Below are 26,451 nucleotides of genomic sequence, written 5' to 3'. Positions count from 1 at the left end.
GCTCAATCTGGACTGGGACTTGAACCCACAATCTTCTGACTAAGAGGTCGGAATGTTACCAACTGAGCTATAGTTGGCACACGTACTAGGAATTGATTTGTAAGTACCATTTAAAGAATTTTAGAGCAGTCCTAAAACCCAAGTTCCAGAGTATCCAAAGAACATTTATATCAGGTGATCAAGTGTTAACATTCTAATAGAGAGTGAAAAATATAAAAAGAAAATGCACAGAAGGTTGATAGCAGTGAAATGTACCTAGGTAGAAAAGTTGATACGGATCAGACACTTAGTAAAAGCAATGCATTATGTATTGATTCTGACATTTAAAATGATAATCACTTTGAGTAGGATTGAGGATCATCGACATATGTGCAGTCACATATTAAATGCTTTGTGGGATATGGTTGTTGAGCAGTTGGACGTGTAGAAATCTTATGCCAAGAAAGTAAATGATGTAAAATGTAAATAAATATTCTTTGCGTTTGCAATTTTTATTTTTAGGGGCTAAGGAAACAAATCCTTGTGCAATAAATACTGTGTGCAACAAAAGGACCAAAGCCAATGAAGTATTTTTGTGCTGGTTGTAAAATTAGTACCGTGATAAAATAATCTCAGAATTTACTTTTTGTTTTAGAGAGATTGAATTTATTAAGAAAGAAGAGGATCAAAGGAAGGTTCTGGAAGATCAAGAAAAAGAACATGCTAAACAGCTGAAAGAATTACATGATCAGGTTAAAATTGCAATTAAAATTCAGTTGCTTTTTATAAACAGAGTGCATTGGTATATGAAATAAATAATAGCTGAGCATAAACTAATGTATTCTCCAGATACTTGAACTGAAAAATGAACTGCATTCCACTAGACAGATACCTCCAACACACAGCAACATTGAGCTGCAAAAAGCAGAACTGGTGTTTGAGAGTCAAGAGCAGTTTGAAGATATTTACAGTAAAGAGGAAGATGACGCAAGCCAAAGTAAGTCATAATACATTAAAACGGTAAAGATCTTTTGTAGAGTTGCTTTACTTTTATGAGTAGCAACTCCACAGACCACTAGAATGAGATATTTTTATTGTGCTAAAATTGCATTAAGGACAGCCATATTTTAACCCTTTATATGACATATCTCCGTGTGACTCCCTGTATTCCAATTATGTAATGAACTCTTCCATTGTGCAGTGTCAGCTCATTTCATCCAAAGATACCTCAAAACTTAAATTAACTGTACTGTACCTTTTGCAGAACGTAAAAGAATAGCTGATTAGGGGAGTAGAGTGTGTAGATTGAGATAGAAGAATGCCCTGCAAGGTGCATTATGTTTCTGTCTTCTGCATATCACATTCTCCATGTTTTGCTAAAGATTGTAAAACGTAGGGCATGAAGGACAGAGATACTTGTAATATTGTAGACTAGGAACCTAGAATAGTTACAACACCGAAGCAGGTCATTCAGACAATCATATATCTCTGCTGGCTATCAGCAAGAGCAAGTCACCCAGTACCATTTGCTTGGCTCCATGTAAATGAGCACCACCAATCAGGACAGATTTGCCAAATTTTGTGCCTTCCATGGATGATGATGGGAATTAATGTTTAATAAAAATATGTATGATTCAGATAATTCAGCATTCGATAGGAGCAAGAGTAAACCATAGGGCCCCACAATGCTGTTCAAGAAAGGAGGGAGAGAGAAAATGGAACTACAGGCCAGTTAGCCTCACAGCAGTCATTGGGAAAATGTTGGAATCTGTTATTAAGCAAGTAAGTCTTAACAATGCACTTAGAAAGTCATTGTATGGTCAAAGAGCAAGGTCGATAAAGGAGAACCAGTGGATCCAATATATTTGGATTTCCAAGGCATTCAGTAAGGTATCACTCAAAAGGTTAATGCACAAGATAAGAGCTCAAGGAGTTGAGGTGATATATTAGCATTGAGTACTGCTGAAAAAAGACATTTTGTCAAATCTTCTCGTCTTGCTGTATAAGACATACAGTATAAAGTTGTTGTTTCCCCTGACATTGGTATTCTTGCAGTCATCATGATGAGTGCAATAAAAAAGGCTTTTCAGCATCAAGTTCTGTACTACCAAGCAACAATTTGTATTAGCATTGATAGAAGATTGGTTAATCGACAGCAAGTAAAGAGTAGGGATAAAAGAAGCATTGGCAAACTATAATTAGTGGAGTGCTGCAATGATTAATGATGGGCCCAGCTATTTACAATCTATATTAATGACTTAGATGAAGAGGCCAAGAATAATGTATCTAAGTTTCCTAATGATGCAAAGATAAGTAGGAATAGAACAAACAAAGAACAATACAGCACAGGAACAGGCCCTTCGGCCCTCCAAGCCCGCGCCGCTCCCCGGTCCAGGATTGAATCCTGAATCCAGGATCCCCGCCCAATTTTCCAGCCTATCTACATCCTAATATCCTATCCACCGAGCTGTCCCTCACAGCTACGATGCTTTGTTCATCACAACCTATTAACTCACCCCCACCCCCCCATTCCAGACCATGTGATCTCCAGGGAGAGGCGAAAACCCCAGGGCCAATATGGGGGGAAAAAAAATCTGGGAAATTCCTCTCCGACCCCCTGAGGCGATCGAAACAAGTCCAGGAGATCACACTGGCCCTGATCAGAAAATGCTTCCCAACCCTATTCATTTCCACTTCTGCTTTACGAACACCATCTGAATTCCCTGCCCCCGAGACAGGTTCCCAACTATCCGCAGTCTCGCTCTGTACTGGCACCAGCAAGATGATCATAGAATGAAGCCTTGAAATGAGAAACAAAGAACAATTAGCCCGCGCCGCTCCCTGGTCCAAACTAGACCACTCTTTTGTATCCCTCCATTCCCACTCCGTTCATATAACTGTCTAGATAAGTCTTAAACATTCCCAGTGTGTCCGCCTCCACCACCTTGCCCGGCAACACATTCCAGGCCCCCACGACCCTCTGTGTAAAATATGTCCTTCTGATATCTGTGTTAAACCTCCCCCCGCTTCACCTTGAACCTATGACCCCTCGTGAACGTCACCACCGACCCGGGGAAAAGCTTCCCACCGTTCACCCTATCTATGCCTTTCATAATTTTATACACCTCTATTAAGTCTCCCCTCATCCTCCGTCTTTCCAAGGAGAACAACCCCAGTTTCCCCAATCTCTCCTCATAACCAAGCCCCTCCATACCAGGCAACATCCTGGTAAACCTCCTCTGTACTCTCTCCAAAGCCTCCACGTCCTTCTGGTAGTGTGGCGACCAGAACTGGACGCAGTATTCCAAATGCGGCCGAACCAACGTTCTATACATCTGCAACATCAGACCCCAACTTTTATACTCTATGCCCCGTCCTATAAAGGCAAGCATGCCATATGCCTTCTTCACCACCTTCTCCACCTGTGACGTCACCTTCAATGTAAGCTGTAAAGACACAAAGATGCTGTAAAGTGATAGAGACATGTTAAATCAAGATAGCAGTTGGAGTATGACGTAGGAAATGTGAGGATATTCACTTTTGTAGTGAGAATAGAAAAATAAAATATTTTTAAAAAGATGTGTAATTTTCAAATGTTTATGTTCAAAGGGACTTGGATGTACTTGTACAAGGAGCACCAAGTTAGCATACAGGTACAGCAAGTATTAAGAATGCAAATGGCATGTTGGTCTTGACTGCAAGAACAAGGAAGTCTTTCTACAAATGTACAGGGTTTTGCTGAGAGCACAGATAAATTACTGTGTGCATTTTGGTCTCTATGTCTAAGGAAGGATATACTTGTCTTGGAAACAGCACAGCAGATGTTCATTAGATTGGCTCCTGGGTTGAGAGGGTTGTCCTGTGATGAGATGTATAAATTGGGCCTCGACTCTGTGGATTTTAGGAGAATGGGAGGTGATCTCATGTGACATTGAAGATTCAGGGTAAACTGAGAGTTTGTTTCCCCTGGCTGAGGAATCTAGGACGTGAGGGCAGAGTCTCAGATAAAGGCTCAATCATTTAGAACTGAAATGAGGAGACATTTTTTCATCAGTGGGTGTGAATTCTTGAATTCTCTATCCTAGAGGGTTGCGGATGTTCCATTATTGAAAATGTTTAAGGGTGAGATGGACAGGTATTTGGTCACTCAGGGAATTGAGGGGTATGGGAAGTGGGTAGGAAAATGGTGTTGAGAAAGAAGATCAGCCATAATCTTCTTAAACTCCACTTTCTTGCCCATTCTCCATAACCTTAACTTAACTTCCTGAGAGACCAAATCTGTCTATCTCAGCCTTAAATATACGCCATGATAGAACATCCACAACCTTATCAAAAGACTTTTAGAAAACTGTTCTCTCATGGAGTATATTTAAGGCTGAGATAGACAGATTTAGTGTCTCGGGAAGTTAAGGATATCCACCATTTCCCTTTATCTACAACACGTGACCTCTTCAATGGACGCCATTAAATTGTTCAAACTTGATTTCCCTTTCAAAAAACCATGTGGACTGTGCCTGATTGCCTTGAATTTTTCTAAGTGTCCTGCTGTAACATCTTTAATAATAGTTTCTAACATTTTCCCTATGACAGATGTTAAGCAAATTGGCTTGTAGTTTCCTGCTTTCGGACTCTCCCTCTCTTTTTGATTAATGGGTTACAATTGCTATTTTTCAATCTAATTGGACCTTCCCCAAATCTTGGGAATTTTTGAAAATTAAAACCAGCACATCAACTAACTCATTAGCCATTTCTTTTAAAACCCTCAGATGATGTCCATCAGGACCCGGGGAGCCTGCAGCTCCAACAGTTTGCTCAGTACCACTTCCCTGGTGTTTGTAACTTTCTTGAGTTTCTCCCTCCCTTCCATTTCCTGGTTTACAGCTATTTCTGGAATGTTGCTTTTATCCTCTACAGCAAATTCCAATGCAAAATACCTATTCAGTTCTACTGCCATCTCCTTTCTTTTCATTATTAATTTCCCAGACAGACTGACATTCACTTTGTCAACTCTTCTTATTTAAATTCCATAGGTGCTCTTACTATCCAGCTTTATATTTCTAGCCAGCTTTCTCTTATGCTCAAACTTTTTCACCCATTATTCTTTTTGCCATTCTTTACTGTTCTTTATATTATGTGCAATCTTCTGATCTGTATCTTTGTGCAATTATATGTTTCACCATCCACTAGTAATAGATTTGACCAAATAGTTGAAAGAGGAGATTGTTTGGTTTACAAGCGTGTGCGCGTGTGCGTGTGTGTGCGCGCGTGCGTGCGTGTGTGTACGCATGTGTGGGTGTTGGAAACATCCTGCAATGCACTCCGATAATAAACCAAAATTTCATGAAGATCCTGGGATTGAGGAAAACAAAAGAGGGGCACTCATAGTTGAACCAGCAATGGTGCAGCTGATAGTTTCTATGAAGCTCAATACCCTTAAAATTTCTGGTGACCATCCAGCTTCAGCGAGAGTTGAGATAGTGGCCATTATCTTAAACCTTTTATTTCTCTGAGATTGGAGATGGAATAAAATTTGTTTAAAACTCTCTCTTCTGATCAGATGAACTCCCCTGCTTGTCACAAATGCCAGAAAATGTAATCTCACCTGCAGTTGCATTTTGGACATCAGCTTTAAGTGGCTGCAAAGTTGAGGGATTCTGCAAAAAGTCTTTGACTAGGCATTAGAGGTCTTAGCCACAGCTTCTTCAGTTACCTGCTGACAAATTGTGTGCGAGATGTACATTTCTTGTCCAAAGCATTAACGCTCTTGTAGGGTCAGCAACGGTTCAGTTGATAGCACACTTCACTCGAAGTCAGAAAAGTTGTGGGTTCAAGTCCCACTCGAGCACAAGAATCTAGGCTGACATTGTGGTGTAGCACTGAAGGAATGTTGCATTGTCAGTGTTGTCTTCCAAAAGAGACAATAAACCAGGACCATGTTAGCTCTCAGGCGGACATACGAGACCTCGTGGCATTGTTCTGAAGAGCAGAGGAGTTATCCATCCTGGCTGATATTTATCCCAGTCAGCATCACTAAAAGCAGATGATCAGGTTATTACATTCTTGTTTGGGGATCTTGCTATGTGCAAATTGCAACAGTTGCTAGACTTTGAAAAGATTTCATTAGCTGTAAAGCACTTTGGGCATCCTGGGGTCATGAAACGCACTGTTATAAATGTAAGTCTTTCTTGAGAATCCAGCTTCTTGGACTTGCGACTTTGGCGTGAAAGTAGTTTCCTTTAGTGCTGAGAAGAACACACTGATGCTCCAGAATGTTAACGATCCTTGTATATAATGTGCAATGTCTGCAAAATGTCTTTATTTCTACGCATCCACAGAAAAGTGTGAAGAAGTACATTTCTAAATTCATTATTTTTAAATTGTATGCTTTTTGTTGACTGCTTGTTGAGGACAACCTGATGATGAGGATTTGTATTCAATAAACAAGCAGTGGTACTGGGGATGGGATACCTTTCTTAACTTTTGGCATCAAGGGTTTGCATCTGTTATTCCTAATCAAGCACAACAATGCCAGATGCAGGTTAATCTGCCACAACAATATGTTTAACAATTCTCACTTGTGTCCGGTATGACAGTGAAATTTTGTGGTGTTTTCTGTCATGGAGAGGTGCTTAATTGAGACTTAATTTGGCAAAGAACCCTTTGAGCTGGCAGGAAATGGTTCTTTTTATGTCTTCAGTTTGAATAATCTCCAGAATAAGAACTCATGAATTAATAGAAAATGTGGTAACGTCTTGTTCCCATCCACTCCAAATGACTTTTTTTGTAACTAAATGTTTTAATCAGTAGTGCTTCTAGTCCTTAAATATGTAACCGTTAAAATATATTTTTCTCTTTTTTTGCGAAGCTTCCAAAGCTGTAATGGAATGGGAATGTAGCAACACTTACAAAGCCTGTGGTAAGTTGTGCACTAAGGTAAATTGTTAAACAATTTGAAAGAATTTTCATAAAATAGTTGGGTGGGATTCTTCCAAAAAAATTCTAAGTGCCAAATTTGTGTAAAAACTGGAGTAAATCCCGCTGGCTTTTTCAGCAGGATTTTCAAAATTAATCTCCCACACTCTGTGAATCACAGAGAGCCTTAGCGTGAATCCTGCTTTAAAAAAACTGGGCGGGGCCTATTCCCGTCACAGATGTCGGCAGCATAGCGCTGAGCGGGTCACTGCATGGACCCCTCTCACCCCGATGGCCTCCCTCCCTCTGTCACTGATCTCAGTGCAGAGTGGGAGCAGGACCCCACTACCCCCACTGATCTCCCTCCCCCCCATGGCCCTGCTCCCTTGGCACTGCCTGATGCCCAGTGGCCAGTGCCAAGGTGCCCCTTGGGCATTGCCATTTTGCCCCTTGGGCAGTGATGGGGCAGGCTGGCACTGCCAAGGGAGCACCCACCCCTTACCCTTTTGGGGGGCCTCCATGGCCTCCCTTCTCTCCAGCGGGGTCAGGCTGCCAGCTGCCTGCTAGTGGGGAGCTGTTGTAAACCCCGCTGGAGCAAGACGATCCTGGCCGGGGGCGCGGAGATGTGAGCCGGGCCCGCTAGTTGCATGTAAATGATCATTTGCATAATTTATTCAGCTCTGCATCGATTTCTGGCACAGAGCTGATGGCGCCGGAAATCCGGTGGGTGAGACACGCCGTGGCTAAACGGTCTCCACTTAAGTTTCCCAGCTGCTGTGCTGCTAGAACAGTGCAGTGGACTGGGAGAATCGCCCTTGTTACGTCTGAGAGCAAAGAACCAAAGTTAAATAAAAAATTGTATGCTTGCATGATAAAGTAAGCTTAAATTGTCTGATGGGCATTTGGTTCAATATGTTTAACCACTGATCAGACCCCCTCAGCTGTACCATGGTGTACTAAAGTTTTCCTTTTGACCTTCCCCAGCAAAATAATTATTTTTACACCCCTAAGGCATTCTCACAATCTTGTACATGGCTTAGCAACACTCAGTTCTCCCATTGGTGGCCTTTGATTGAGCTAGCAGCATCAGATGCCTGCCTCTGGGAAGATCACTGAGCCGACCTTGTTACTGGCAAGTGCGGCCTTGGGACCTGCATTCCGTCCCGACGTCAAGGCCTTGAAGCTGACGGTGAAACCCTGCCTGGGAAGTCCGGGCAATCATGCAGAAACAAAAGCAGGTGAGGCAGATGGCAGAGTGAGCAGGAGGGTCAGTAGGACTTGGGTGAGGAGAGTCCAAGAGGGAGCAGGGACAAATGGGCATCGATATTTGTCCAAGTGAAGAAGAGTTTTGGGGTTGCAGGAATAGATGAGAGTTTACATGTTTGAGTGGAACTTCCACCTTTTCTGTGGGTCTGTATGAGGGTGTGTTTGCATGTGTGTTGGTGGTGATGGAGACTAGAGTACCATAATGCTTCACATATATTCTATTTTGAACTACAATGATTACTGTTAATGAAGGACAAGTTAGTTTGATTATGTTGATTGAGAGTATATACTGGAAGAAAACCCCATTTCTCCAAATGTTGCTGGGGGATTTTCACATTGAACCACTGGAGGAAGCAGATTAAGGTCTCTTTTTATTGTCACTTTCAGAAGTTTATATCTTTACCAATGTAGAATTCTTGTACTTCACTGGAGTTTTGATTATATGCGCAGGTTCGGAAGTAAGGATTGAAACCAAAAGCCAGATTTGAATGCAAGAGTGCTTCTATCTAGTTATATTGAGAAGAAGAACTAGATTGTTTTTCCCCCTTAGGTTTAACTGTAAAATGTCCTGTCTGAAAATTAGGTATTTTACCAACTTCTAAAGTTGCAAATGCATTTGTAAACTATTTTGACATTTCAGATTTTGATGAGGCTGTTCCAGAAACCAAGCGATTAGACACAAGTTCACACAAAGCAAAAGCTCAGCTTGCTTTAAAAGTTAAAAGACAGCCTCCATCTCGGTTCAAACTAAAGGAATCTTTTGGAGCAGGGGATGATTATGAAAATATACAGGTAATGACAATGTAAATTGATATATCTTTGGCAGTTCATTTCTAACGCAGTTACTTTAATCATTTTTTGCACTGAATTAATTAATTAGAATTAAACAATGTACATAATTTAACTTGAGAATTTAGTACAGGCTGTGTGCGTATCCTTTATCCATAAATCCGAAAACTGCACTTTTTTTTAACCTCGCTGACTTTTTTTGCAGAGGAAGTCTGTAACCCAAACTGACATGAACTCAAACTGACACGAACCTCGCCAACCTCTACTTATTAATCAGTGGTACCTTTTGCTTTTCTAGCCATTTTATTTACTTTAGCTAGTCCAGGCTTCGGCCATTGTAATGCAAGTGTGCCTACGCCTATATGTGGTTTCCGAAAAACAAAATTACCTGAAATCCAAAATGCACTGGCTCTGAGGGTTTTGGATAAAGGATACTCAACTGTACTCAGACATTTTACAACCTTGAAGTTTGCCACACAGCAAAAGACTTCTGTACCGGAGAGTTCTTCGCTATGACAGTTCATAACAATTCCCGGAGCCTTGTTCTTGCCCCATTAGAAACATAGAAAACTACAGCACAAAACAGGCCCTTCGGCCCCACAAGTTGTGCCGAACATATCCCTACCTTTTAGGCCTACCTATAACCCTCCATCCTATTAAGTCCCATGTACTCATCCAGGAGTCTCTTAAAAGACCCTATTGAGTTTGCCTCCACCACCACTGACGGCAGCTGATTCCACTCGCCCACCACCCTCTGTGTGAAAAACTTCCCCCTAACGTTTCCCCTGTACTTACCCCCCAGCACCTTAAACCTGTGTCCTCTTGTAGCAGCATTGTTTTGTATTTTTCTCTGGTTCAAACATCAACCAGTTTTGCTGTCAGAAATGAGATGGTTTCTGCCTGTGCCACTCACTGTGACAAGGTATTACATATTCCAATAATACTGTGTCAAAAAAATTTTTCTAACTTCTCCATTTCTTCTTGAAGAATTTTTAAGTTGATGCTGTCATCATTGCTTCTACAAACAGAGAAAATGGTCCTTCTCTATTCACTTAATGAAAATTCTTCATAACTTTAAAACCTTCATTAAGTCTTATCAGCATTCTCTGCTATGCTGAAAATATTCTAGTGCCTAAAAACCTCTCCTTACAACTATATTTTCTCATCCCTAGTATCATCCTGGTGAATCAAAGTCCATCCTATATTTGACACTAAAACTGGACACTTGGTCATAGTTTAGACATTTCTTTGTCAATGCATGATTATTACTTTGTTGTTGTACTCTATGCCCCTATTTCTAAATCTGATTTTGGTTTTGTCTGAAGCCCTCTGTATCGCTTTGGTTATTCGATATGTTTGGAACGTTGGTATTTCTCAGCTGAGAAGTTATTGTGATATCGGGCCTTTGGATGCCAATGTGAGTCCATTGCAGAGCAGATTGTGTTTTCAAACACCAATGTGTAAGATGGTATCAGACCACTGGATATCGTGTTATTACTCCAGTTCACAGCAGCTATTGCTTCACGTTCAATAGCATCCACTTTTCAAATTAATAGCTTCAAAATGTTGTAGAAGAGGAAATTACTGTTTTGTATCAGCCCGCCAAGTACCTCAATAAAATTCTACTCTTGATTTCTGGAGAGAATGATTTGCTTTTCCTTGGGTTGCTTGACCTCCCTTTTGAAATGGTTACTTGGAGAAATTGAATTTGACCAACAATTGGTAAATCTTCCATGACTCATTTACTTAAAATTAAAGGGGTTAGTTTTTAAACTCAAATTTGTATATATCAGCTAACCAGTTAATATTTTTCCTTATCAGAATAATGAGGAAAATTATGAGGAGAATGAAGAAGTTCAGCAAGTAGAAGCTTCATGTGTCCTGAGTAGCTTGGATTCTTTGCAAACTGTTGAAGATATGCCTGTCCCTGTACCTGAGGCATCAATGAAAGATGAGGCATCAATGAAAGATGAAGCATTCGATGAAAAGCACGATGTGGAGAGCATAACCAGTTTGCATGATCAAAGCTCATCTACATCCCCTTGCTCCTCTCCAGTTCACAAGATAGATGAGAGTAGTACACGTTCAAAACATTCTCTTTCAAGAGTCATGGCACCTTCAAGTTCTCCCACATCATTTCTTACAAAGATAAGGAAAAGAGAAACAAAAGGCAAAGGAAAAGAGACCAATGGTAAACCAGTGTAATGCTCTCTGACCACTGTTTATAACTGAAATATCCATGTAATGACTTCATTGACTGCTTTTATGAGCATGCCCTGTAATTCTGAGAGAAAGTTGTGCAGTAATTGAAATGAATTGCTATTCAGTTGCGCTTCCTAAATTGTGAATAATATATATAGATTATCTATGTGATCAAATTGGATCCTACAACTGTCTCTCATTTAAGATATTCATTTTAGACTGTCCATTGTTCATCTTCTATTTAAGGTTTTGTTCCCTATGGTTCCAATCAAAATACTATTTTTTTAATCCAAGAGAAAATATGTCATGGACAGTAATACTTTTGGTTTGAACTTTGGTGAGAGTGAAGAAGGACGAGGGAGGAAAGATGAGTGAGAATCTTCCACTTTTAAGAATATCCAATACTGTGAAGATTATCCATGCTGGATTAATTTTAACTCTGAAATCTTTACTTTAAACAATCTTTGTTTTTGACTTGAAACAAAATTCCATTGATGTTTGTTTTGTCACATTTTTTGGTGAATGTAAAATTTGAATATATCCTGCTTTGGAAGATCAGAAGGGTTGCAAGATATGTTCTGCACCGCTTTTTATCTCAGTATTGATTTTTGATCTTATTCTTGGTAAAATTAGGCAAGTTCCTTTTGAACATGCATTGTTATGTTATCTCTGGACTTCTACTTTCAAAACCATAGCCATGTCAAGCTGCAGACTATCTTACATGAAGACACAAGAGTTAATATTTGTACATTTACCAAATATTGGATTTGCACCCAAAATAGGCCAAAGTAGGAAAGGTTGATATGCAACAATGTTATCTGTTCATTAGATTGTACTCTTGTTTCTGAATCAAAATGTTGGAGGTATGTTCCACTCGGGAAATGTAGGCCACATGGCAGTGCAGCATGGAGGGAGCACCGCACTGTCGGAGGAATCCTACACTGACAAAGATGCTTTCTTTCAAATGAGAGGTTGTACTGAGGCTCCACCTGCTCCCTCAGGTGGATTGCTGATCCCATGCACTATTTTGAAAAAAGCAGGGAGCTCTCCCTGGTGTTTTGCCTAATATTTATCACAGTCAATATTAATAAATCTGATTTTCTGATTGTTGTAACTTTGTATTTAAGACCTTAATGTGCACAAACCAACTGTTATGTTTCTTGCAGCGCAGCAATGACTACACATCTAGTAGTACTTCTAGTTGGCTGTAAAGTGCATTGGGATGTTTTGAGACTATGAAGGATAGTTACTGACACTACTTCAGGGTCAGTGAAGGGACATAATCCATACTTCTGAGATCCAGTGATACTTATTGGAAAGCACGTAGATGGTAGAAATGTTCGACCATGTTGCTCTGCACGACTCAGTAACCGGTCAGCTTTCATTGTCTGGGTTCATCCGCTAGCTGCTTGGTTGTGTATAGGGGGGTGATTGGTGCCAGTGAAATTACTATCCAGCATGCATGATCAACTTCAAGAGAAAGCAAAAATTACACAATTGTGCATGCAATGAACTGTATTGGTCTATGCACCGGATCCCAATCAGTTCTGTTTTGTTGGTGCGAGATGAAAAGTGTAGAGAGGCATCTCCTGTGGTTGTCCCACAATCTAATCTGGTTGGCATGTTTGTTTTATTGATCACTAATTGTATTAACTGCACTTATAATTTTTGGCATGTAAATCCGGATATATTTTGAAGCATCGTGTCAAGTTGTACATATTTTTGATTGCCATACACCACTATGTCTTTGCACTTACATAATTATAGATAATTTATAGTTTTGTTTTTAAAAGTTGGGGAAAAAAGGTCTAATTATTTTGTTTTGACAGAAGACAAAAAAAATGAAGAAGAATCATCCTATGGGAATGAAAATACATCGGGAAAACTTAAAAGAAGATTTCCTGATTTTGGGTATGATCTCCATTTCTTTTGTATGTGTTTGTCATTGTAATCGTTTAATAATGGATACTATTAATATTACATTTCTGTCACATGATATTTTAAACACAGTTGGGAGTGTTGAATCAAAAACAGAAAATGCCAAAAGCAAATAGAGCCAATGTTTCTGACGAAGGGTCATCCAGACTTGGAACGTTGGCTCTATTCTCTCTCCATAGATGCTGTGAGACCTGCAGAGATTTTCCAGCATTTTCTGTTTTTGTTTCAGATTCAGCATCCTCAGTATGTTGCTTTTGTGTATAGGAGTGTTGAGTCGTGTGCGTGTGTGTGTGTGTTGCGTGCGTGTGTGCTCTGCAGTCTGATTTTGTTTCTTTTTTGTTGAAGTCTGGCTTCCAATATTAAATGAATACACTGCATACTGATAGCTTGGTATTAGACCTTAACCTAGATATCTTGGCGGTAATTTTGAGCCTGCGCTCTGTCCACGGGAATGGCGGCATGCGTTCAAAATCTGGAGAGACTTGGAAAGCATGATTCACGATGGCGAGTTTCTGCGCTCTGATCGTCCAGCCCCCTCAGTGGCGGAGTAGCATGAAACACGCTGCAGGACCTCAGGAAGCTAATTTTAATACATTAACATGTCATTAGCGAGCACTCTCTCAGGGACGACCCCCACCCCCTCCAGATATTCAGTGGGTACCGGCGTGATGTCACATCAGCGCAATTTACAACAGGCTCACTTGAATGTGAACCTGTCATGAAGGTGTCTCTGGGGGCGTAAAGGTGAGGATAGCCCCCTGGGGTAAAGGGACGTGGCCTGGCAATGCTCTCTGGCATTGCCCGTTGGCACAATGCCAATGCCAACTTGGCAGTGCTAATCTGTGCCAAGGCATGGGCCCCAAGGGGTTTCATTCAGATTTAGTTGTGGGCTGGGAGTGGACAGAAGAGCAGGGAATGCCAACGATGGCCATTGCGGAAGGGGGGGAGGGTGGCTCTGGCTTCAACTGTGAAGTGGGTGGGGAGGTGAAGTGCTAACTCAGATTTATTCCTGTTATGATCGATGGCGTCTAATCTGTTTGCCAGTGTTGAGGCCCTGTCCCCTTGATTTTTTTTTTTAGACACTGTGAAACACGCCCCCTTAATTGTCTTTGGCAGAGTGTTATAAGATCTAGAGAGAAAACCGGCACGTTTCTCTGGAGAGAACCATACTGGTTTTCTCGCCTAAAACAGCACTCTATCATTTATTGGTAAGATTCCCCCACCACCCCCCTCCCGTCTTAAAAATTTGATCAAAACTTGCTGAACTGTCAGAGGTATTACAGTTTTGAAAAATATGACAATGGCGAGTAACCTGGGCCACTTTCATGGAATAGTATTGCCAGAGGCTACTACTCAGTGAGTGAGCAGTATGTTGTCAGTTGGTTAATTAGGATTATGGAGGCTACCGTGTGTGTGCTGGCTCGCTGGCATTGACTGCTCAGTCTGACTTACCTCAGCAGCAAAATTTTGGACCCACTTTTTCTCCTGTAATTCAAAATAAACAAATAGCAATATTAAAGCATCTTCTATTAGGATATAGTTTTAGACACAGAATAAAAAACAAGACAACATGGTGGGGGGGGGGAACAATTTAAACATTTAGAACATAATTTGGGTTTATTATTAGTAGGCTATATATACTGATTAGCAGCACATTTCTAACGGCATAACTTTGTTCTCCTTTCTTTCCCCCACCCCTTTTTACAAAAAAGTGGATTAAGAAAATCTGGTGGAAAAGGCAAGAAATTAGATAAAGAAGATCGTAGAACTTCTCTTGATAGCAGGTATTCTGCTACAATTATACAATAGTCATCTTTAACTGCCTCATATATTCAGATTTTAAATGTTCAAATATTTGGCAAAACTGTCACCTGCTGGTTGTCTAAATCATTATCAGTGGAGTTTGCATGCATTTTGCATTTATAAAATTAATGTTTTTGGTAAGGTTGAACATTGCATGTAGTTCTCTTATATCGTTCAGTTCATATGACTAACATAAAGAATGATCTCTATGCATTTTTTGTTTGTGTATGACAGAGGATCTAAGGAAATGCTTGAGAGCTCCGGTGGTAACCTTTCTGCTGCAGATTCAGTCACATCCATACCAACCTGCATGCCTTTTTCTTGGTTTGGGGATAGTCGTAAGGAAGCTGCCTCTTCCAACAGTAGCCTTCACTCACCTTCCAGTTCACATGACATTTGTGAACAGGACAAGGAGATGCCAAGGAAAAAAGTGAGTTGAGAATAATTGCTCCTTGTTCCCTTCTTACAATTAAAGTGCTTTCATGATCAGGTAATCTTTTGATGTAGATTTGTTTTTGAATAATTAACAGATATTGGTGCTGATGTCTTTACAACTGGTTTCATTGCTGTTTTGTACCACTGGAAAGAATATTTAGGGGATTGAAAGACACTAGTTACGTGTCTTCACTTCCTTTGCAGAAAAAGTTCATATACATACATATGGTGCTAGCTGTACTCCTATATAATAGGTTATTGGCAAAACTTTCCAGTTTTGAGTAACACAAAGTAAGTGTGCAGGAAACAGTGCTGTTCCTATCTTTACATTATTTTTTTCAGATTTCACCGTATGTTTGTCTTTTAAATAAAAGCTATATTTAAAAAGATCCAACTTTTTTCTTTTCTCAAATCCCTCTGTGGCCTCACCCATCTCTATCTTTGTACTCTCATCCAGCCCACAACCCCCGAGGTATCTGATCTCCTCTGGCTGCTTCTGGGAGCTTGAGCATCCCTGAATTCTTACCGATCCACCACTGTTGCCAGTGCCCCCTGTTGCCTAGGACCAAAGCTCCTTCATGGCTGAGGAACTTCAATACTAAGATGGTTTGCTTTTGAGTTGCCCAAATCCAAGGTCTGAACAATAAACACTGCATGTTTCTCTTCTATAGAGAATAATGTGTGACAGAGATTACATGAAAATAATCTGAGACATTCTGGCAATGTAAATAGCAAGATTTTTGAAATCCTTTGTTAATATTGTCTTCAGTGATTAAAAGTTCAAGTGTGGCTTACTACATATGAGTGTTTCAGTCCTGTTTACTACCTAAAGTTTATTTATTAGTCCACAAGTGCCGTACCTGACCTCCTCTACCTGTAGTTAAGAAAGTTCTCCATTATGTAACCAAAAGACAGTAAACTGGTAGAGCGTTACATTTCCAGGGATGAGCATGCTTCTCTACAACAAAATAATGAGTAATGTTTTGGCCAAGAGTACATTATTACTTTATCTAGCCATCTCTACCAAATCACCTACCAGTTTCTTTACCAAGATTCTGGAACTAATGGTTCTATACCTACTTTCCTTTTGTAAATGATGTGGCCCTTTTTCAAAATCTGCCATTGCTTATTGTTATATTAATCACACAAATGATCAGTTGCACTTGTTTTATTGCCTTACTAAAAAGAGTGTGTCTAATTTTGTATTTTCTTTTACACTCCTAACTTAAAGCTATGTTCTCTAGTCCTGACACCCACTCCCTATTAGAAAAAGCTACCTGGATCCAAATCCTTGATCAAGTGTTCCCTTGTTGCTCTTTTGTCTAGAGAATAAAATTTCAGGGCAAACTAATTCTTCGCCCCTGTAATCTTTTCCTGGACTTATTCCAGTCATGCTACATCCTCTTTCTTTAATGGAAACTAAAACAAAAACTGAACATCTGTTGAAATGTAGTGCGCCAAGACCAAATACAACGTCAAAATCACCTCCTTAGGTTTGTGCCACATCTTCAAGCTATACATCCAAACATATTACTTCTTGTCCACCACCTATGAACACTAGACCAAATTGTATGTAATTTACAAAAAAAAATCATCATTAGTTAACCTCTAAACTTTGGCACTTTAAATGATGGATACAAATTAACAGCAATGGCTCAGCAGTGACCTGTAGCAGCGATCCAGTGGCCCAGCGCCTCTACCACATAACACCAGCCTTGGTTTTCTTTTAGCCATGCATCAATTAGTCTAATTCTTTACCCCAATCATCTATGCTTGCAAATCTCATGAATTAGTCTATTGTTCAATCTGGGTCAATCTTGAGGAGGCTCAATGGAGTGGAAGTAGAAAATCTCATGGTTAAGTGCTGACCACTTGTTGGAAAGTAGTGTGCTTGGAGGATGCTGTCTTCTGAGAGGTGACAAAAATTGCATCACTTTTCCCCTTGTTACTATTACAGGCCAGAATACACACAGAAGATTAAAGTCAGTTATTGCTAGTTATTTTTAAATATATGCAAGTTCACATTCACATATCAGGGCAAGGAAGAGATTTACATAATTTGGGAGGACCTTTCCATACATGGTTTGATCATATTATACCTGATGAGGATCCATTGAGCAGGTAATTCAAAGTACATATCAATAAACCAAATAATCTCATTCAATTTTAAACTTCCACAGTGCTTGATATGCTGGACTAGTGGTTTAGATTAACATCTGCGCCTGGGTGGAGATGTTGCTTGGACCTGTGTGAAGGAAAAGGTCAGCGATTCTTTGTAGTGCCTGTGATTAAACAGATTGGTGGCCAGAGGCTTCTAATTGTTGATTTATATTTGGCTGCATTCGCTAATTGAATCAGTTTTAAGCCAATAGATTAAAATACATCACTGGTTCTACAATAGCATTTCTCCACATTAAAAATTATGAGCAACTGTGTTTCAAGGATCAATTTTATTTTGCAAGATCCCAGAAAAATGTATTTTATGGTTTGGGCATTTCAAAAAGAATAAACATTGTAACTATTGTAAATGTTTGTACTAAATGTTCATGTACTGTTTGTTAAATACATTTGTTACTTTTAGCACGAACTTCTGTCTGCTAGAATGTATATTTCATCTGTTGAAGTTGAGCAATTTGTGTAGTAATATCTATTCCAGTAAGCCTGAATGCAGAATCAAGCATTCACAGTTTGATTCATGGGTCTTACTAAATTTACATAGACATCAAGGAGATTTAAGTGCTCTCTGGTTTGTATTGAATGTAAGGTCGCATTTACATTGGACCCAAGTGGAGTATCTAGGATAAAAATCCAATAATGTAAAACAAGAAGCTCCAATTTATTCTGGGCTCCACTTGTGTGCATGTAATAGGAGAACTATGTCTAACTTTTAAAGCATTTTTCAGGTCCAATAGGGAGACTAAATCAATATTCAGAGGTTTCATTCTCAGTCTCCAAAATGGGACATAATGCAGTTAGTCCCAGCTTTCTAGCTTGGTATATGTAATTGGCAAGGTTTACTTGAGGAAGAAAAATATTATGACAACGTATTGAAAGAGACTGTCTTTTTTGCTTTGATTCCAATGACTAATGTTTCCTTTGATTAGCAATTCTTGTAAATTAGGGATGTTCAAACTAAATAAGCTTACACAGAGCATCACTTCTGTTCCTGATCTTAATTCCTTGGCACCACTGTCAGTTGCTGCCATCTGTTGTTCCTAGTGACTGCAAACGCTGGGCAAAAATGTATTCCAATATCATAGATCCTCTCCCACAGTGTAAAACAGTGGTCAATTGTTTGGAGTAACTGGAGATTAAATACAATGGCAAAAATGGGATGAGCTTGTAGACGCAAAGGGTAAGAAATTGGTTGTGTGAAATTGGAAAAAGGTACAAGCTTGAAGTGGGTAGGAAGCTGACCAAGGGTGAGGGTAGAAGAGTACAGATTGAAATTGAAGGTGATGGCTGAAAAACAGTACTAGTGTGAAATTGGAAAGTGAAGAATGCCAAGATAGCAGTAGCAACTGGGGCAAGATTGCCATCTTGAACGTTGGGAGTTGGATGGCAAAAAGAGGAGTAGCGATGCAAAGTGGAGCAACGCAGAACCTCAAACTGGGGAGAGGGAGGAAAAGTGCCATTATATCAGCGTTTTTTTTAAGTGCAAGAAATGGAAGCTCTCCCTGGCTATTGGTGCTAATCTAATATGCATAGCTTTCTGTATGCAACCTGAGAGTTTGAGTAGCCCACAGAGGAGAAACATTTTGGGTACTACTAAAAATCAAAATGAGCTGCTGTATATAGTACTGTCTTTGAATGAGGAACAGACTTTTTAGTTACGTAGCAATGTATAATTTGCCATCTATTCAAGAATAGTTTTGAGATTACATAACCAGTATCAGATGTACAATTTGTACTAAATTATAAACAGCTGCTTTGAAACTAAATTTAAGCCTGACTCAGTAGCACTGGAATAATTAATTTATACAACTAAGTTAAGGACTTTATATTGGAAAATTAAACCCAGTACTGTTATAACATTTTTGCAATATAAACATATTTTTCTTGATTTAAAAAAAAATTATTCAAGTGAGGGATGTTGAAAGCATTGGAACGTGTTTCTATTTCAACTGGTGTTAGCATTTAATAGTTCCAGAATCAAGTACCCTCTTCTCTGCTCCAACCTGATGAGAACAATGTTTTGGTCAGTTTTATCCATTTTCAATTCCTAAGTTCACAACCAATAAAACCAGGCTCTAAATTTGTGACATTAATTATAGTCTTCCCTCACCGAGTGACGATCCTTCCACCACTGTCAGTACAGTAAAATAGTAATCATGGGATGTAGGATAGGGGCTGGGTGATCCAGAAATATTAGAGATAAAAAGAATGGCAGCAAGCTTGGAGGGCAAAAAAAAATACAAGTTAAAATCATAGCATAGCAAGCTGATTTCTAAAAAGATTCAGTATGTGCAAGGTTGAGCAGGTTTTGGTCTTTACCCATTTGACTTTGTGAAAGTGGGTTGATCTTATTAAAACATATACAATTCTGAGGGGACTTTTTGTTCAAGTTTATTTATCAGTGTCGCAAGTAGGTTTACACTAACACTGCAATGAAGTTACTGTGAAAATCCTCTAGTCGCCACACTCCGGCGACTGTTCGGGTACACTGAGGGAGAATTTAGCATGGCCAATGCACCTAACCAGCACGTCTTTTGGACTGTAGGAGGAAACCGGAGCACCCAGAGGAAACCCACGCAGACATGGGGAGAACGTGCAGACTCCGCACAGACAGTGACCCAAGCCGGGAATTGAACCTGAGTCCCTGGCGCTGTGATGCAGCAGTGCTAGCCACTGTGCCAGTGAATCTAGAATGAGAGAACATTATTTGAAAATAAGAGATCTCCGATTTAAGATGAATATGAGGAATTTCTCCCCTGGGGAAGAGAATTCCAAAAACCCTCAGAGCAATGGAAGCTGGGTCGTTGGATATATTCAAGGCTGAATTGGACAGATTTTTGAATGGCAAGGAAATCAAGAGTTATGGTGGCAGGCAGGAAAGTGGAGCCACAATCAGACCATATTGAATAATGGAGCAAATTCAAGAGGCCAAATAGCCTGCTCGTCCTCTTTTTTATTTTCTGAGTTCATCCAACTAGTTTACTGGGCAGCATGGTTAAAATAAAGTATAGGCAACGAGAGCAATTTCAGTTTGCAGAAGTTGAAGATGCTGCATAGAATTTAACTGAAAAGTACATATTTTGCATTGAACAATAAAGTAGAAGTAGAAGAATAAAGTAATGGTTTGAGCAAGCATTAATACAATTTAGCTGTTGCATTGTCCCTTAATTGAAATTGTAGATGCATTTTATCTTGCGTAAGTTTGTATCAATTGATCCAGTACAGTTGAAGTAACAAGGTTCAAATGGAGGACATCATGGTCATTTGCATGATTTCTTGCTGCTGAGACATGAGTCTTGGTCTAATTGAAGAACCATATGAGATGGCTATTAAGGAGGCTAATTCAATTATGACTTTATGGGCAGAAGATTTTTACAGGCAAGTGGAAGAGCTTTTGTGCATGCGGTAATTAAATCCCCTAAAAGTGATGTTGGATTGTGGCCCTGGCATCATCCCCTTCCCCCACTCTTCTGGGTTTCCACCCAGGTAGATCTCCGGGATCTCCCAAGGCTGCTCAGGGAGATGAGAGATGAAATCGCTGGGCTTCTGACGCAAATCTTTGTCTCATCACTGGACACAGGTGAGGTCCCAGAGGATTGGAGGATAGCTAATGTGGTCCTGCTATTTAAGACGGGTAGGAAGGATAACCCGGGAAATTATAGGCCGGTGAGCTTGACGTCCGTGGTAGGGAAGTTGTTGGAGAGGATTCTTAGAGATAGGATGTATGCGCATTTAGAAAGGAATAAACTCATTAACGATAGTCAACGTGGTTTTGTGAGAGGGAGGTCATGCCTCACTAACCTGGTGGAGTTTTTTGAAGAAGTGACTAGAATGGTTGATGGGGGAAGAGCCGTGGATGTCGTCTATATGGACTTTAGTAAAGCTTTTGACAAAGTCCCTCATGGTAGGTTGGTGCAAAAGGTTGGATCTCATGGGATAAAGGGGGAGGTGGCTAGATGGGTGGAGAACTGGCTTGGTCACAGAAGACAGAGGGTGGTAGTGGAAGGGTCTTTTTCTGGCTGGATGCCTGTGACTAGTGGTGTTCCGCAGGGCTCTGTATTGGGACCTCTGCTGTTTGTGATTTATATAAACGATCTGGAAGAAGGTGTGACTGGGGTGATCAGTAAGTTTGCGGACGACACGAAAATGGCTGGACTTGCAGATAGTGAGGAACAGTGTCAGAAGGATATAGATAGGCTGGAAATTTGGGCAAAGAAATGGCAGATGGAGTTCAATCCAGATAAATGTGAAGTGATGCATTTTGGTAGAACTAACATAGGGAGGAGCTATGCGATAAATGGCAGAACCATAAAGGGTGTAGATACGCAGAGGGACCTGGGTGTGCAAGTCCACAGATCCTTGAAGGTGACGTCACAGGTGGAGAAGGTAGTGAATAAGGCATATGGCATGCTTGCCTTTATAGGACGGGGCATAGAGTATAAAAGTTGGGGTCTGATGTTGCAGTTGTATAGAACATTGGTTCGGCCGCATTTGGAATGCTGCGCCCAGTTCTGGTCGCCACACTACCAGAAGGACGTGGAGGCTTTGGAGAGAGTACAGAGGAGGTTTACCAGGATGTTGCCTGGTATGGAGGGGCTTGGTTATGAGGAGAGATTGGGGAAACTGGGGTTGTTCTCCTTGGAAAGACGGAGGATGAGGGGAGACTTAATAGAGGTGTATAAAATTATGAAAGGCATAGATAGGGTGAACGGTGGGAAGCTTTTTCCCAGATCGGTGGTGACATTCACGAGGGGGCGGGGGGGAGGTTTAACATGGATATCAGAAGCACGTATTTTACACAGAGGGTGGTGGGGGCCTGGAATGCGCTGCCGGGCAAGGTGGTGGAGGCGGACACACTGGGAACGTTTAAGACTTATCTAGATAGCCACATGAATGGAGTGGGAATGGAGGGATACAAAAGAATGGTCTAGTTTGGACCAGGGAGCGGCGTGGGCTTGGAGGGCTGAAGGGCCTGTTCCTGTGCTATTTTGTTCTTTGTTCAAGGTGAGCACGAGAGCCAATGTGCAATTGTTGGGTAAGGTATTTAAATACTCAACTAGGGCGGTCATTCTGTTCGGTTTTAACCAAGGATTCTGGATTTAACACCGACCAGACTGATTTCTTGAATTGTCAGCATCTCGCCACGGTCACTGAGATGAGTACACAGTGAGGAGTGCTTCTTTAGAAAAACATACAGATTGGGTAGCCTTTGACCAGTGAAATTGAAGAGCTACAGTCATGGCCAGATGGGAGGTTGCTGCTGATTCTCCGAGTGCTTTGACAGGTGATTGCCAAATTCAAGGAAGGCACTTCATCTGACTTGCATTTCACTTACTTTCAGCTGCACTTCCCTGCTGTCAGCCCTCTCCAGGGTACGGGAGCATTTTCTGCATCTCTACCTTGCACATTCGCTGAAGAACAAGAGGAGCAACAGGAGCAATACCAGCACCAACTTTAGCTGCCTTCTCTTCAGCCCTGTGCCACTTCAACAGGCAGTGGAACTGGTCATTGATCCAGCCCCAAGGATGTGAGGTTCCCACCGTACATACAGTTTACATGGAAGGAAAGAAAATGGAGAGATATAACTATTAGTAATGATTTGGATTAATAGGACCAAGGGAGAACTTTAAGGAGCGTGCCTGTGAGATCCAGGTGCTAGAGGGTAGTAGGAGGAAGGTAGGTGTGCGTGAGTGTGTGTTGGCTGTAGATGTGAGGTGCCTAGTGAAAGAAGAGTGAGCGCAGCTGCATAGTGTGTTCTGAGGAGTGCTGTGTCAGAGAATGCTGGAGATGTCAGTGTGAAACTTGTTACCTTAATGTTATGCATCACGTTAACTGGCCTCCTGAGATCCTAGATCTTCTTGGTGCACTGTCTCTTAGCTGGAGATACTTCTGCTGCTGACTACTTCAGCTATTTCCATTCAAACCTGTATGCTTGGAGAGGGCATACCACTATGGATCTATCCTTGTTGCTCATCAACATGCTGCTCTTTAGCAACATTATCCAAAAACTCATCAGGTTCCACATATATGCAGCTTTACCTCGCCACCGTCATTCCTGGCTCTTCCATTATCTCTAAATTGCCAGGCTGCTTATCCAACATTCTGAATGAGGAGACATTTCCTACAGTTGATTAAATTGAAGTCATTTTTTTGGTCCCTACCACAAACTGCTCCCTTGCCATGAACTCCAGTGAAATGCCTGATGGCTGTCTTAGGCTGAATTGAGTTGCAAACTCATGTCACATTTGACCCCGCGATGAGCATTCAACCACACATGCGCCTCTATGATCATCAGTTTCCACCTTCATAATATTTTATGACTCCATCCCTGCCTCAGCTCTTCTGTTAAAATCCGTAACCTCTTGCATTTGTTACCTTCACATCTGACTATTGTAGCGCCCCCTGACAGGCTCCCACATTCTATCTTAAGTAAATTTGAGAATGTATAATTATGGAAGTAGAGAGGGCTTTAAACTAAATGGGGGAGAGGGGGGTGGGAATGAGGGATCAAGCTTGGGTAAGTGTAGCTAATCAAGGGGTGGAGTCAGTGCAAGAAAACAAAATAGTAATATGGGAAATGAGGGGTAAGAGTAAGAAGGGACAGAGGAAAAACCTAAGAATGTACCAATAGTCAAGCCTAGATGTCACAAAGATAACAAAGAGAAAACCAAATGCTCTGTATCTGAATGTTTGTAGCATTCATAATGTAAATGAATTGATAGCGCAGATTGAAATAAATATGATCTGATAGCCATTATGGAGATGTGGCTACAGGGTGACAAGGATTGGGTCTGGAATATTGAGGGATATATGAAATTCAAGAAGAATAGGAAGCTAGATCAAGATGGCGGGGTAGCACGAATGGCACTGGTGCAATAGTTAGAAGTGAATGTAGAATCCATTTGAATGGAGGTGAGGAATATCAGGGGAAATAATTCACTAGTGGGAATGGTCTACAGTCCCCCTAACTAACCACATTGTAGGACAAAGCTGACGAGAAGAAATACTGGGTGCTTGTGATAAAGGGATGGCAGTAATCCTGGATGATTTTAATCTACAGATAATTTGTTAAAATTGGATTCACAATACTAGCCTGGATGAGGAGTTCATAGAATGTTTTCAGGATCGTTTCTTGGAGCAGCATGTTGAGAGCAGGTTATATTAGACTTGATATTGTGTGACACGACAGGATTAATTAATGACCTCAAAGTAAAGATACCGCTAGGTAGCAGCGACCACAATATGATTGAATTTTACATCCAGTTTGAAAGGGAGAAGAGTTAGTCTTGAGACTAGTATTTTAAACTTAAATAAGGACAACTATGTAGGCTTGAAAGCTGAGCTAGCTGAAGTGAACTGGGATAGTAGGCTAGAGGATAGATCAATAAAGAAGCAGTGGCAGACATTTAAGGGAATATTTCAAAATACTTAAGAATAAATATATTTCTACTATAAAGAAAAATTCTAAAGGGAGGGCCCACGATCCGTGGTTAACTAAAGAAGTTAAGGAAAACATCAACTTTAAGGAAAAACATAATTCTGCATTGGTGAGCGGCAGATCAGATGATTGATCAGAATAGAAAGAACGGCAGAGGATGACTAAAAGGTTAATCGGGGGAAAGAAATCAGAGTAGATTCTGGAAGGGTTCCATCAAACTAGAAAATAAAAATTATAACTTCTCTACTCGGGAAGGAAGGGAGGCAGAAAATGGGATACTTATAGGCCAGTTAGCTTGATGTCTTGTTGTGGGGAGGGTGTTAGAATCGATCATTAAGGAGGCCCTAGATGGGCACTTAAAAAAACTTAAGGTTACCGGGAAGAGTCAACATGGTTTTGTGAAAAGGAAATCATATATAACCAATTTATTGACATTTTCTGAAGGAGTAACGTGCTGTGATTAAAGGAGAGCCTGTAGACATACAGTATTTGGATTTCCAGAGGGCATTTGATAAGGTGCCACATCAAAGGCTTTTGCAGAAAATAAAAGCTCATGGTGTTGGGCGAAACACATTAGCTCGGCTAGAAGGTTGATTGGTTGGCAGAAAGCAAAGTATGCGTAAATGTTTTTTTGATCGGCAGGATATGATGAGTGGAGTCCTGCAGGGGTCTGTACTGGGGCCTCAACTTCTAACAATTTATATCAGTGACTTGGGTGAGGGGATGATAGCTAAATTTGCAGATCAAATGAAAATAGGTAGGAAAGTAAGTTATCAAAAGGGCATAAGGAGATTGCAGATGGTTATAGTTTGAGCGAGTGGAAAAAAATCTGGCAGATGGAGTATATTGCGAGAAAATGTGAAGTTAGTTTTGGCAGGCGGACTATGAAAACAAAGTATTACTGCAGAATTCCAAGGTACAGAGGGATCTCAGTGTTCTAGTGCATAAGTCACAAAAAGTTAGTATGCAGGTACAGCACGTAATTAAGAAGACTAATGGAATGTTCTTTATTGTGTAAGGAATTGAACATAAAAGCAAGACTGTTATGCTTCAGTTATGCAAAGCATTGGTGAGACCACATCTTGACTACTGTATACTGTTTTGATCATATTTAAGGAAGGTTGTAAATGCATTGGAGGTGGCTCTGAGGAGGTATACTAGATTGGTACCTGGAATGAATGGGTTATTTTATGAGGATAGGTTGGAAAGACTTGTTTCCACTGGAGTTTAGAAGAGTGAGGGGTGACTTAATTGAAATATACAAAATCCTGAACGGTCTCAACAAGGTGGACATGGAAAGGGTATTCCCTCTTGAGGGTGAGTCCAGAACTAGGGGGCACTGTTTTAAAATTCAGGTTCATCCTTTCAGGATAGATGTGAGGAGAATTTTTCTCTCTTGGAGGATTGTGTGACTTTGGAACTCTTTGCCTCAGAAGGTAGTGGAGACAGCATTATTAATTATTTTTAAGGCCAAGGTAGATAGATTTTTGTTAGGCAAGGGAATCAAAGATTAT

The 26,451-nt window shown here is 40.6% G+C and overlaps 1 protein-coding gene across 3 annotated transcripts in view; it reads left to right on the top strand.

Annotated features, from left to right (window-relative positions):
* ppp1r9ala (protein phosphatase 1 regulatory subunit 9A-like A) overlaps positions 1-26,451 on the top strand; it is a 104,641-nt gene that overhangs the window by 66,144 nt on the left and 12,046 nt on the right. For 2 of the 3 annotated variants that reach the window (XM_078228396.1, XM_078228397.1), the window contains exons 10-17: positions 635-731; positions 829-976; positions 6,845-6,895; positions 8,798-8,949; positions 10,768-11,137; positions 12,978-13,059; positions 14,799-14,870; positions 15,124-15,319. In XM_078228396.1, the coding sequence (XP_078084522.1) occupies positions 635-731; positions 829-976; positions 6,845-6,895; positions 8,798-8,949; positions 10,768-11,137; positions 12,978-13,059; positions 14,799-14,870; positions 15,124-15,319 (1,168 nt within the window). The remainder of the gene's footprint in view (positions 1-634; positions 732-828; positions 977-6,844; positions 6,896-8,797; positions 8,950-10,767; positions 11,138-12,977; positions 13,060-14,798; positions 14,871-15,123; positions 15,320-26,451) is intronic. The other variant, XM_078228398.1, reaches the window with a different exon arrangement.

This window comes from Mustelus asterias, chromosome 14 (assembly GCF_964213995.1).
Source record: "Mustelus asterias chromosome 14, sMusAst1.hap1.1, whole genome shotgun sequence".
Taxonomy (NCBI): domain Eukaryota; kingdom Metazoa; phylum Chordata; class Chondrichthyes; order Carcharhiniformes; family Triakidae; genus Mustelus; species Mustelus asterias.
This window is presented reverse-complemented; position numbering and strand designations above follow the sequence as displayed.